This window comes from Phasianus colchicus, chromosome 2 (assembly GCF_987193195.1).
Source record: "Phasianus colchicus chromosome 2, bPhaCol1.hap1.1, whole genome shotgun sequence".
Taxonomy (NCBI): Eukaryota; Metazoa; Chordata; class Aves; order Galliformes; family Phasianidae; genus Phasianus; species Phasianus colchicus.
Window position 1 is genome coordinate 67202780 of NC_143437.1, and position 13942 is coordinate 67216721.

The window sequence follows — 13942 nt, forward strand, 5'->3', positions numbered from 1 at the left end:
TGCTGTGTCCTGCTTCTTCACTGTGAAGGTAAAGCTCTTGCAATTATACAGACCTCTTCTTGTAGTCAGGGCAGGCACTGTAATATTTTCTGTTTTCAGGAACCATACAGCTGAAACTATATAACAAAGCAGGACTTCTGATATTCTTAGAGTTCTTCCTGAGATTTCTTGGCAGATACCCAGTTCTGCTTGCTTTAGTCAGGAGTATAGCCACTTGAGAAGAAAGAAAACAGCACCATTTTTATAAGAAAATGAATCAAATTTGTTAATGACTGACAAGGTGGACACTGATTTCTGCCTAAGAACAACACTTTTTTCAGAGAAGAGATCTGGCTCATGTCTTCCTCAGGTCCTGTTTTTGAACAACAGCTGACAAAGTTTGTGAATTTCTGATTTTGCTTTGTAATATCAGTTTTATTACGGATAAAAATGAGAAGTACTTCATGACTAGATACCTTTCTTACAAGTCTGCAGCAACATGCTTACTAATACTAGGAATGCTTTTATTCTCTTTAAACCTCCAAGATTTTATCTGAAACTATTACAACTTTTCTTTTTTTCTTTTCTTTTCCCTCTGACCAATTTTCCACCCACAGGAAGAGCATGTTCTTGCAAAGGAGATTATTCAGCTTCCATGCAAAATGGGAAAGCACATCCTTGCGACCCATAGAAATGAAGCTGCTGCACCTCACAGCACAGTGGGACCTTCCTGATGACGGTGTGTGTCAGCAGGAAGGAGTGCTCGGGAGACGAAGGCTGCTTTGGGGATACGGGAGGCCTGTATGCCTGCTAACTCCGTGAATGCAGATTTTCTGCAGGAAACTCCTGGTTTGGGGCAAAGCGAGAGTGAGCGCAATGCGCCCGATTGCTGCTGCCCTCTCCCGGGTAGATGTGGCCAGACAAGACACACCGGGGCGAGGAGCCCAAGGGACACCTTTATCGAGCTTGGATTGAGCGAGAACAAGGCAAGAATCCACCCAGAACAAGGTGTTTCCAATCCCAGAATAAGGTGATCCCTATCCCAGAATAAATCAGTCCCCGTACAGGTGCTTGGCTGAGGGATGCTGCAGGACACCCAGAGCCAAGGGGTCCTGCACTACTCAGGCTTTGCCAGCCATGCTGCACTCACCAAACATACCCCATGGACAATGTTTCCCTGCGTTCAACCTACACCCCATGATCTAGTTGATACTAAAATAAACAACAGCAGGGCAATGCCCAGGCCCTGAGGCTGTCTCACGATGCCCATTCTATCAAGCAATTCTAGTTTTCCAGAGGTGTTTCTCCTGTCCATGTTATCTGCCAGAAATAATCCCTGGCTTGGGCTAAGCCCCAAAATACCAAATGTTGCACAGGACAGTATTACTTAGACCCACCTTGGCAGGCAAAGCAGTAATACTGTGTGAAGATCTGTTACCCAGAATGGTACCTGATTAATACACAGTGAAAAGCTTAAGAGAATGCTCTGGTGCATTCTTTGTCTCATTTCTCTGTGTCGCACTTGTTAAGTTTTCATTTCATTTTCCATTTTCAAACTCACTGCTTTGCAAGACATTTCTTCAGAGCCAAGGTATTAATCTTGAAGATGATGAAGATATTAGGTGCCCTCTCTTGTGTCGATTGCCTGCCGGATGGCATCTTTATAACCACCTTTATATTGTATTTTCATTTTGCAGTATAAAACCATCCTGGGCATATCCAGACGTTGTGACATTTATTGTCAAAGTGAAACAAGTTAATGCTAGCTAGACCAGATCACAGCAAGCTGGCACTGTATCACTGCCATATCTGACCAGAGAAACCTAGATCCTGTATGAAGCCCATTGAAGACCCTGGAAATAATGGTAGTGACATGGAATGGGCATGGGTCAGGGTCCCAGCGGACGTGGGAGCAAGCAGAAAGCAAGGCACTGCAGCTCTGGGAGAAGGCTGCCTGCAGCCACCTCTCACACCTCCTGCTCTAGAAAGGGCCTGCTTCCAGTGACCATGCTTTTATTGGAAACCATGAGGGAAAATTGGTGACCAGGTGTGAACAGGAGGGCCTGCCTTGGGACACTGCTAAGGAGGTGCTCTGACTGCAGAAAGTGCGGTGTGTTCCTCCCTCCTCGATTCCTCTTTCTGATTTGGGTATCCTTCTTTCCTTCCTTCCTTCCTCTTCCTTCCTTCCCTCCTTCCTTTCTCTTCCTTCCTTCTTTTCTCTTCCTTCCTTCCTTTCTCTTCTTTCCTTCCTTCCTTTCTCTTCCTTCCTTCCTTCCTTTCTCTCTCTTCCTTCCTTCCTTTCTCTCTTCCTTCCTTCCTTTCTCTCTTCCTTCCTTCCTTCCTTTCTCTTCCTTCCTTCCTCTTCCTTCCTTCCTTCCTCTTCCTTCCTTCCTCTTCCTTCCTCTTCCTTCCTTCCTTCCTCTTCCTTCCTTCCTCTTCCTTCCTCTTCCTTCCTTCCTCTTCCTTCCTTCCTCTTCCTTCCTTCCTCTTCCTTCCTCTTCCTTCCTTCCTTCCTCTTCCTTCCTTCCTCTTCCTTCCTTCCTCTTCCTTCCTTCCTCTTCCTTCCTTTCTTTCTCTCTCTTCCTTCCTTCCTTTCTTCCTCTCTCTTCCTTCCTTCCTTCCTTTCTCTTCCTTCCTTCCTTTCTCTTCCTTCCTTCCTTTCTCTTCCTTCCTTCCTTTCTCTTCCTTCCATCCTTTCTCTTCCTTCCATCCTTTCTCTTCCTTCCATCCTTCCTCTTCCTTCCTTCCTTCCTCTTCCTTCCTTCCTTCCTCTTCCTTCCTTTCTATTTCTTCCTTTCTTCCTTCCTTCCTTCCTTCCTTCATTTCTTCCTTCCTTACTTACTTTCCCTCCCTCCCTCCCTCCCTCCCTTCCTTCCTTCATTTCTTCCTTCCTTCCTTCCTTCCTTCCTTTCTTCCTTCCTTCCTTCCTTTCACACATTTCAAAGTCCCTTCCTATACAACAGGTACTTTTAAGCACTATTTTTGGATGAAAAGAGTGTTCCCTGACTGGGAACTCGCACGTCATGAATATCTAAGAGAACAAAACTTTTAGATGTACTCAGACCCAGGAACGTCCTAGTGCCATACAGAGCACAGTGCATCTGCGTGGAGCCGCAGAACATCGCACCCCGCGGGCCGTCGCCATGTCCCGGCCTCATTCCCGCCTCCCGCCCACCCACGAGCCCGCTCCGCCTTAGGCCCCGCCCCTTTCTCCGTCTCCACCAATGAGCGGCCGCTTCGCGAGGCGGAGGTGGGTCCTTGCCCGGCGCGGCACTTCCGGTTCCTTGGCGCGGCCGCCATGGCGCCGCTGCGCAGTCAGCTGCTCCTGCTGCCCGCTTTGGCTCTCGCCATCGGCTCCGCCGCTGGGCTGGAGGCGCCGGGAGAGGCCGAGGAGCTGGCGACGGTGATGGCGGCGGAACTGCGAGCCGCGGGGTTGCCCGGAGACCTGCCCGAGCTGGAGCCCGAGTGCCGTCGCCTCCTCACCGCCTTCGCGGAGGGCAGCGCGACGCTGTCGGGGTGCCTGGCCCGCCGCGCCCGCCCGGTGCGGCTTTGCCAGGCCTGCGGCGGCCTCTACCGCAGCCTCCTGACGCAGTACGGGGACATCGCCCGCGCCGTCGGGGTGCGTCCGATGGGGCGGGGACGGGGCCCGGCTCCTCGGAGACGGGTGTCCCTGCGCTGAGGGGAACGCTCGCGGCGCTCCGAGTTCCTTTTATGGCCTTGTGAAAGGGGAAGCGGTGTTCTGGTACCGGGTGTCAGTCTGTGCCAGCTCCTGGTGTGGCGGGGTGCACGGCGAGAAAGGAGCCTGCCTCCTCCTTTGGATGGTGGGAAAGCCCGGGTAGCTTTGAAGCTGCGCTTCAGGTTTGCTGAATGCCTGAGGGGAGGCCTCGTGATGGCCTCGCTAGAGGAGCAGAAGGGCAGCACTTATCTCTGCTCTCTGGTGACGGCGACAGGACCTGAGGATATGGCGTGGAGCTGCGTCAGGGGTGGGTCACGTTGGGCATTGGGAAAGGGTTTTTCACCAGAGGGTGGAGGGCCCCAAGCTGCTGATTTGGATCGTGTCCTCAAATACAGGATTTGAACTTTGAGTGGTACTGTGTGGAGCCGGGGGTTGGACTCAGTGATCCCTGCTGGGTCCTTACAATTTGGGATATTTTGTGATTTTATGTCATCAGTGAGTAATGCTGCCTTTCTGAGGAACCAGATCCCAATGCGCATGGATCCAAGGCTGGTAGGAGTGTCTGGCAGCATGGTAGCTCTGGGCACTGGCTTAGGCTTCTGAGCCTCAGCAGTGGGAAACCCTGACTGAAGATAGGTCTCCTGCTGCCATCTTCCTGCATCTCTATCCCCTTATTTTCATTTCTCCGTACTGGACGTGGTTGATGACTAATGCTATGCATTTATATGTGTTCTTTGACTCATCCAACTTGTCTGTTTTTAAAAGTTAGTCCCTAACATGGTGTGAGGGTGACAGTGGTGGATGAGACCAAAGGGCTTTGTCCATTCTCTGATGATGACTGGAAGTGGTTGTCCTCGTAGAGTACAGGAAGAGAGCAAGTTTATAGCAGTCTGTCACTGAGACTCCCAGTTTAGAGATTACTGAATCTGTATTTGGAATCACTGCTGATAGACAAAACCTGTGTAGACTTCTGATACCACAGTGTCATGCTGCAAACAATTTCACATTCGGTTAGCTGTCATGTTAAGAAGTGTCGCTTTTTACCAACTTTTGATTTGTTGTCTGCCTGTCCCCCCTCACCTTTGTTCTGGTAGTGGAAAAGTAAATGGATATTCGTTTGATATTTGCCCTCTCAAGGACAAGTACCTAGCCAGTAGTCTGCTGTTTGAGTGTTGGACGCCTGTATTGTTTGTTTCTTGTCTGGAGATTGTTCCATGCCGTCTCAAATTAGGTCATGTGAAAGTGAGGGAATGAGCCTGCAGTTCTTACTTCTATATGACATCTTAAAGATACGTAGAGACCTCTGCTGAAATACTTTGCACTTGTAGGTGCGGGTCACCTCTGGGATACTTCTGGGTAGGTTGCCAAACAAAACCCAGTGCTTGCAGTGTGTAAAAACTCATTATGGCTGTTCTGGAGTGCTGATTCAGAATTTCATCTGAAATTTGTATTGAAGAGCATTTGATTTTATTTTCCTTCTGTGCAAGGATGACCTAACCAAATAAATACTGAAAGTGAGCTCCTTTGACCTGAGTCCACAACCATGATTGGTCAGGTATTTGATGTTTTCAGTCATTCCCATCCTGCAGTAGTTACACAGCATGAAAGAAACAGCCAAGTTAAATTTTGGACATCCCTGAAAAGTAAAATCCTCCTCACCAGGCTTATTAAATAAGTTAAGAAAGCATCTTTAAGGAATTATATAGTTTGACCAGATCCATGTTGGGATGTAAAATGCTTTTTCCTACTCACGAGTTTTGGTGAGGAAGTTTCAGTTTTAACTGTACCTTGTGAAGCAACAGGAAGTTTCCTGCATATGCAACTTGATTGCATGTCTGTATGCTACTTACTAGAATTGAAACTGTGGGAGTTACCAGAAGTGGCAATATTAGACTTCTGCAGTTCAGTCTGAAAGGGAAACTTTCTTATTTAAAAATGACTAAATGTATTTTAAGGGTGGAAAATGGATGTCTTGTAAAGCTGTATAAGCCACGCATTTCTTGTTGAAGAGATTCTTTTCTTGCATGTCCCATGTTGCTTATCAAAGAGGCATTTGGCAGCTGTGACAGTTCTGAGGAGTGCTTAAGGCAATTTAGCAGCTAGAAACCAGGAGCTAGAGCACAGGAGTCAGCTGACTGCAGATCATGGTTTCTGTCGGGGATTTGAGGGAGAAAATAAAGCTCTAGAGGAGAAAAACACTCTAAATTCTAATAGGGATATTTCATTTCCTGTTTATTCTGTAGCTGCTTTTATAGTCATTCTTTCTTTATTAGTTTCGTCCAGAGAATAAGTTGTTCCAAGAATTCTCCTGATGTCTCCCCTTTGAGGACTGGGTATGTTAGATGACTCTCTCAGATGAGATCAGCTTGGTACCCAGATCCAACGAAGAAGAGAGCCTGGCTTAATAGGAGGTTTGTGGGGGTTACTGCTGAGTTGCTTTGTGGAGGACTTTGTTCCTTTATAGCTGTATCTGGAAGCAGCTTGTTGCTGATACAGTATGTCGATGCAGCCTTTCTGCATGTTGTTTTCTGTTGTTTGGCTTTTGTTTGCTTGGAGGCCATTGCATTGGTTCAACTCCTTCAGATAATTCTGTGGTCTCTTGAGAATGACCCCATCCCTTTCTCTGGCTGTGTGGGCCTGGAGCTGGCTCGAGGGACAGCTGTCCAGAACCAGGGGAATAAGAGCTGACTGGCAGAGGCCTGTTGTAGAGTCATGACATCATAGAATGGCTTGGGTTGGAAGGGATCTTAAAGATGATCTCGTGCTTCCTTCTTCTTGCGGTTGTGTACTTTTAACTGATGTTCATGCAGTCCTAGTAGCTCTTCAAAGGCAGTGCACAGCAAGCTGTGTTGCTCGTAGTAAGATTTTGAGGATCAAAAGACTTTTTCTTCAGTTGATTCTGCTTTGCTTAGTCTAGAAATGTCAGTGTGATGACATGTGATGTTTAGCTGTGTTTGCCTAAAATACTTTCCAAAAGCTTTCCCTTCATACTTTTAACCTTTGATTGTTCTTTTTTTATTTCATTTTTGTTCTAGAATTCCTCCGAGAGTCACAATTGTGCCAAAAGTATCCTGACCTCAGACAGGCTGCAGGTAGTTGTGACCCTTTCAGCGTTCTTTAATGACACCTGGGAAGCAGCCAACTGTGCAAGTGAGTGACTCATTCTGTAGCTGTCATGCTATGGTTAGGACCTAGCTCAGTGCTGCATCTAAAATTTGCACAGATTGGAATTGTGTGTATTTGTTTATACTGTACATAGTATAGTACATACTGTAGATAGTATGTAAAGATCCTGGACTAGAATAGCTTCGGGGAGGAGTACAGGAGTTTTTTATTGGCTGAGGGGTGCTGCCAAGATCTGAGGGTGCCAGTCTACCTAAAAAAACACTAGATATTGTATATATTTCTTTTAGATTATTTATTCAAACAGTATTTATGTTAGGGTTTTGTTTATGATCTACAAACTCTGATGGAGACTTTCCTTATATTCAATGCAGTTTCTTCAGTTTTTCTACCATCTTTTTTTTAAAAAAAAACTTATATAAGAAACTCTGACTTCTTTGTTAATAAAAAGCCAATAGCTGGAATGCTTTCAGGTTGAATAATATTTGCCTTCACAGCTGTGCTTTTGATTTCACTTAATGGATGGAGAATATCCAGGTCCATTGTTGTGCCTCACTGTCCCTGTGCTTGCTGATGATGCTGTGCTGTGCTTACAGATAAAGCATGGCTTTTGCTGGTGTGAAAACTGGGACCCTAACCTTAAAGGTGCCCTAGGAAACAGGGAATAGTATTGTGAAGCTACGTGTTACAGATGAGAGCATGTAGAGTTAGTTTTCTTTTACACATCTGGGATCTGTGAAGGCTGGAAAGACAATGCAGAAGGAGCAGTGCGGTCTGTGCTGTCCTTCCAGATTCTGACCTGTATGTTGCCCTCCCAGTGTCCAGCTGAATGCCTGTTCTCCATGCTGATGTCAGTTCCTTCTCTCAGGAAGATTTTCTAGGATGTTGCTTGCTCTCATAGTGCCCTTGCTGAACATTTAAATTCCCAAACCCTTGGCATTTCCAAGAGTGTATCTGATTAGAGCATCTGAAGTAGGATGGTTGGCTGGAAGTGGTAATGTGTAGGGATTGAACTGGTGAAATGGTCACTTCTTGTATTAAACAATAATAACTACACTCTGATTTCCACCATTGTGTTTGTGGTCTGGCCTTTTCTTGGGTGCTGTCCATTTAATCTCCATTTCTGATGCTTCTGCTTTCCCATAATAGCTATTACTGTTGCTGGGCAAAGCCAGGTTTGCAGGGTAGAAAATAAAAGTAATGCCTTGTTTTATCTTAAAGTCCAAAGATAATTCAGACCCCCTCTTCAGAAAGCTCTTGATGATAGTCTTCATCTTTCACTTAATCAAGGCCAATTAATTCTGAAATATATTCTCGATGAGGAGTTAGGTCAGCAGGTCTGAGACATCAGTGGCAGGCAGATAAGGAAAATGCAGGGTTGACCAGACCCGTCTTTTATAGTCGAGAGCTCTTTTTGCAAGAGTGGAGTGTCTGGGAATTGTCAGCTCTGGAAATGTTAGAATATCCTCATGTTTTTCTTTCTCTTTGACAGATTGTATAAAGAACAACAGTGAGGAATTATCAAATTCTACTCAAGAATTCATGGATTTGTTCAATAAATCTCTGACATGTTTTGAACACAACCTTCAGGTATTTATGCTGTGTATTTAAGAGAAGCACTAAATTATCTAATTGCTAGAAAAACCTAATCTATGCTGAATATAATGCAGGTATATACCAGGCAAAATTCACAAACCTACTGGCAGTTTACGCAGATAAAGCCATGATCTACAGAAATGCAGATGTTTAGAGATGGCGAGACTAAAATTAATTCTAATTGGTATTCACCTTGACTTCATTTTGTATGTAATTGTGATGCTACTTCACATCAGAATTTCTGGATTCACAACAGTTGATAATTACTTAGTAAGTGCAATAATGTCTGCATGCTGTAAATTTCTTTTTCTGCCTCTTTGTGGAATTGTTGTCTTCTGCCTGAACAATTCAATCTTTAAATAACCTTTTAATAATAGACACTAGTTCAGAAGGACCAGCTACCTTAAATGGTGGTTACAGTTGTTTCAACTTGTAAAATAATTAGCAGTCCATACTACAAAGGTAATGTAATGCAGTTTGTGAAATAAATGCAGTAATTTTCCTCAAAGAAAAAGCCCTAAATTGCTCAAGAACAGCGCACGTTCTGTTTCAGTCAGTAACTAGCCACATTCTGTGATCAGTCAGTGATAAAAATGGGAAATAATGAGTATGGTATAATCTCAGAAGAAACTGTTTTTTATTATTGATGATATGAGAAAAGTGAGCTGGAGTAGTGTTGGTTGGGAGCCACACAGTCTGCTCTGTCAGTCAGAAGTCTAAATTAGATCTTAATCCATGGGTGTCAGTGATGACCAAGAGCGTGCATGCCATGCCTGTAAAAGCCTGCACCAGCAGAGGTGTCCCACTGTCGCTGTTGCCACATCTGAAATGCACCACCCACCACCTCACTGTGCTCACATCCCTTTTGGTCTCCATAAACATTCAGCAACTATTGATGAATGTCAGTGGATGTCATTTTTTCTGCACGGAGGAATTCAGTGACACACCTTTGCTTCATACGCACTTCCATGTCAGGTGCCATTGTGTCAGACTGCCCCTCTGCTGCCGTCTGTCACACAGTAACAAAATGTAATGGGATATTGGTGAGAAGTTTCAACCTCTACTGCCATATCACCAATATCTGCTTCTGATGTCATGGACCAACATAATAAAATAGGAGGCATTACTTTTGAGCTAATGTACATATGTAATGAAACATTTTATTTTTTCATAAAGTGCAGCTGTTTTATAACCTTAGGGACAAGCCATGGATCTATCACCAAATAACTACACTGAAGTGTGTAAAAACTGCAATGGAACCTACAGAAATTTGAATGACCTCTATAACAAGTTGCAAAGGCTGAACAGACATGGTGATGAGTCTGGGCACTCCGCACATTTGTGTATCGATGTGGAAGATGCAGTAAGTATTTGTTAATATTCAGCAGGGAGATCTTATAGAAGTCTTAGTTAATCTGAGCCATTTGTGCTTGCCTTGCTAGGGATTGCCTTTTCCTTTTGAGTTTGGGACTGGCAGTAGTGCAGATGTCCTGCAGGAGGGAGCCTGGTGAGGCAGTCTTGTTAGTTCCTGTTTGCCTGGGCACATTTAAGTAGTTGCACTTTAATTTCTTGTTACTATGAAGGGGACAGATATTAAAAAAAAAAAAAAAAAAAAAAAAAAGGCTCTTAATCTTCTGACTTTTAATGCAAAGCTTTGTTGTTGATTTTTTAGACTGTAATATTGATTCCTTGTTATGGCAGCTGTGTCTAGCGGTCTACAGGATTTGCAGCATATGTTTGGAAAAAGCTTTGTTCAGTTGATTGGGCAAAAGGAGTGTTGTTGAAAGTGTGAGATTAGTCCCATCCCCACAGGCTGTCAGTGAGTTCTGTAGGAAACAGGCATGTGGCAATGTATGCAGTATATGTGCATACGGTCTTCTTATCAGCTTGTTGATGTGAAATTTTGACTTGTTTTTAAGGGGAGATCTGTGAAAAGTTGTTTCCTGGGGTCATATTTGAACACTTGAATATCTTGAGACTGGAGCGTCTGCACAGCCATAACGTGTGCTCTCTTTTACTTCTTGCTTATGTTTTCCTTTTAGATGAACATCACTCGGAAGCTTTGGAGCAGGACTTTTAACTGCTCTGTTCCTTGCAGTGATACAGTCCCAGTGATTGCCGTTTCGTCCTTTATCCTCTTCCTACCTATTGTTTTTTATCTTAGTAGCTTCCTTCACTCAAAGCAGAAGAAGCGGATACTCATTTTGCGTAAGTGCTGTTGCTCATTTTGTTGTTAGAGCTGGGTGTTGCCAGGGACTCTCTTGGCTCTGGTGGGAGCAGGGGCCCAGCCGGCTCTGCCTGCAGCTGTGCTGACGGCGCTAATAGCGACTATTAGTCTGCTGCTGTCCCCTGAAGAAGGGTAGTAAAGAGCTTCAGCCATATCTTTTCATTAAAGTTTTTGGACGTGAGCAGAAAGCTGTTTGCAAGTCTGTGCCGAATAAATAGAGGGAGTGGAGAGACTAGTTTTGTGGAATTCTTTGTGTTTAATTTTCATATAATTTTTCCCTTTCTAGCCAAACGTATCCAGTCAAATGCCAGTCTTGTGAACATCCAAGAAAAATACAGCTGAGCTGCAAAACAAAACCTGAGAACTGCTGCTGGTATACAGTGGGTACAATTGTGTTGGAATGAGGCCGGCACAAAAGAGGAGTTAATTATGGTTTAGTGTAATGATACAGAGCAACACAAGTTAAACAAAATGCTGTCTGACTTCTAAGCGAGGATATTAACAAACATGACAAGGCAGGGCTGTGTGACACTGTGTGGACTCCAGTTTTGAAAAATCTGTGTTTTTTCCAGTCTCAGGCTGAAGCTGGTGTTTTTCTGTCTCTAAGCCTTTGTATTTCTCACCACTGGAATACTTTCTTAGCACGTTTTTTTTCCTCTTTAATTTATTGTATTAGTTTCACAGAAACCTATCTGAGATTCTGAGTCTTTTTGAAATGGTTTTCATAGACAAGAAAGACTTGAACTAGCATTTGATATTCCTGTTTGAAACATTATTTCCATGTAATAGATGGCCTTGGGATCGACAGAAAACTTTTGAAAAATAAAAATTCCCTTCTGATACCTCTTGCTAAAGTCATACAGCTGCTGAGTGGGTTGTAATGGTCTCTGTGAAAAACATGAGATCTGCAGTGGAAGTGGTAATATATAATGACCAAAGCCAGCAACAAAAGCAACAGAACTGCCAATGCTAGACGTGAATAGCAATCATTAATGACTACAGTATTGAGCTATTTCAGAAGCAGGCAGCATATTTACTCATTTGCACACTTGAACCACTAAGTAAAATAATTGCTCTTTATATGTTGAATTTTCAGAGGCTTATTCTAGATATGTGCCTGGGTAATTGAGAGTATCACTTTTTTTTTCTATTTATTGTGTTGTTTTCTTTTTTCCTTTTAATTATAAAGTGTTTTTTTTCCTTTTTTTTTTTTTTTTTGAGAAGTGAGGTAAAGTCAAGTCACTGGAGGAATTTCCTAGCCTAGAGCTTGCTGTGGCTTAATACAGAGGTGTTTACAGGAATGTGGTGGGGAAAAACACAATCTTTTTCTACATTACATGTATTTTATCAGTATGTGAGCCAAGGGATTCTCTAACTTGAAAACTCTCCTGCAGGACAATAAAGATACTGTGTTGGCAATTGATGACTTTCGATAAATAGTTTTCAAAAATAGCCACATGGAACAGGTGAATAATTAGTATAAGGTTACAAGATTCCAAAGCAAATTAAAAAAAAAAAAGCTGTATAATAACTTCAGGATGGACAGTGCTGCTGATAGGCAATGGGCATGGTTCTACTGGCAACAGCTGCAACAATACCAGAGGTTCAGTTTGGATGATGATAGTGCTAACTTGGGAGAGCAGCGTGGTTAAAGTGATTTATAGCTATACCTGAGATTAATGAATGTTTTTGTTCCCATTTTGAAATGTGTTTTTATAACCATGAGATAATAATGAACAGCCACATTGGCAAAAAAAATTTCTCTTGAAACCTGTGTGTCTGACCTCTGTCAAAGCTCCTATGAAGTCTTATGTATTTGTCTTGCTTTGGAGCCTGATATGTTTAATTTTTCCTTTGCACAAAGGCTCAAATAAATATATAGCGATTTAACAATACAGTCCTAAAAGCTCTTTGAGTTATTGTGGTTCTTTGTTTTTGGTTGTTTTTTTTTTTTTTTTTTTGAGTCAGGACACACTGTCCATTTTAAAGTCAAGTGTGTGTTCAATAAGCAGTAAAATACCATGCTACTGACTGGTTATGTCCACATGATTGGTGTTTTTTTTTTTTTTTTCGTATTTTATAACAAAATAATAGTATTTGTACTTATCTGCCTTTGTTACGTGTGAAATTCTAGGTCGCCAGTCAGTTTGCTCTAGGTAGTGTATAACAATAATAGAAAGCTGTTACTTCTGCTTATTACTTGGTTATTCTGCAACTGGGAAAGGCATGCTGTCTTCAAAGAAGAAAAAACATGATTTTTTTTTTTTTTGTATCTTGATCTTTTTTGTATCTCTTATTCTCAAACTTACACTTTCTGGGACTTAGCTGCCTGTTCTAATAGCATTACTTCGATTTGGGACATCATATGATTGAGAGCTGCTGAAAACAATCTTTCATTCATGCAGATAAAGCCAGTTTGTATGTGCAGCATTTCAGAATGACAGCTTTTATACTGTAAGCAGTGGCTTTTTGAGCACATTCGTGTTAAGTAGGTCTCAAAGTCATTACTTTGGATATGGTGATTAAGCACTTAAAAAAAAAAAAAAAAAAAATCCAACCCAGCTTTTCTTATTTTCCTGGTTGCTAAGCCAAATGGAAATGCTCATGTGACTTTTGGTTTTTGTTTTAAAGCAGCAGTAATGTTTACACTTGAGATTTTTAATCTTCTATCTACTGTTTCTCCTTTTTGTTTTTCTGCAAACTTTGCACTACAACCTTGCTTTACAGTGTTACATTTTTGGTAGGATGTTTCTTATAAAAAGAAATTGTCTGAATTCTCTTTACACTCTTTCTTAGAGAAATTTGGAAGCGCACAGTTTGTGTGTCTAAAGGAGGTCTAGAATTCTTTTGGCTGCTAATCTTTCACCTTGGTTTATTTTTTCTTTTTGGTATTCTATGTACAAAATGGCGAACTTTGGAAATCCTGGTTGTTTGTATCTTTTTGTGCAAATAAAGATTTCTAAGGGGGGAGTGGCACTTTGGTTCCTATTTATACTTATTAGGAAACTTCTCAACGCTGAAAGTCAGCTTTAATAAAGATTGTCAATAAACAGTGAACAGTGTGGTTACTTAATTGCTCCATTTGTAGTGGTTTTATACTCCCGCTGTTCTGGGTTTGTGTTTAGAGGCACCTGCTTATTATTCCTCATTATGCCATTTGCAGGAAAACAGGATCAAAAAGACATTTTCAAAGCAGTGCTGCGCTGAATTACGGAACAAATGAACTGCAACTGCTGAGAAAGGGTGGAGTTTGAACTCAGTTCAAACCTGCTGAAGCATATGGAAAGACTGCTGTTAGTAGCAGTAGAGTTTCTTGCATGGGCATACATTCATAGTGGTGG

General features: G+C 42.7%; 1 protein-coding gene across 1 annotated transcript; it reads left to right on the forward strand.

The window, feature by feature from the left end:
• The first annotated feature begins 3244 nt into the window (after nucleotides 1-3244).
• On the forward strand, nucleotides 3245-13658 carry OSTM1 (osteoclastogenesis associated transmembrane protein 1). The gene is made up of 6 exons (XM_031610904.2): nucleotides 3245-3598; nucleotides 6691-6805; nucleotides 8271-8368; nucleotides 9573-9737; nucleotides 10417-10582; nucleotides 10888-13658. The coding sequence occupies exons 1-6, from the start codon at nucleotides 3278-3280 to the stop codon at nucleotides 10941-10943; spliced, it is 921 nt and encodes a 306-aa protein (XP_031466764.1). The 5' UTR covers nucleotides 3245-3277; the 3' UTR covers nucleotides 10944-13658.
• The last annotated feature ends 284 nt before the right edge of the window (nucleotides 13659-13942 follow it).

What these genes read in the sequence shown, in the direction of transcription:
- OSTM1 (XM_031610904.2), top strand. Translation starts at nt 3,278, where the DNA reads ATGGCGCCGCTGCGCAGTCAGCTGCTCCTGCTGCCCGCTTTGGCTCTC. An exon ending in GTATCGATGTGGAAGATGCA is followed by an intron (nt 9,738 to 10,416) that starts GTAAGTATTTGT and finishes TTTTCCTTTTAG; the next exon opens with ATGAACATCACTCGGAAGCT. An exon ending in GAAGCGGATACTCATTTTGC is followed by an intron (nt 10,583 to 10,887) that starts GTAAGTGCTGTT and finishes TTCCCTTTCTAG; the next exon opens with CCAAACGTATCCAGTCAAAT.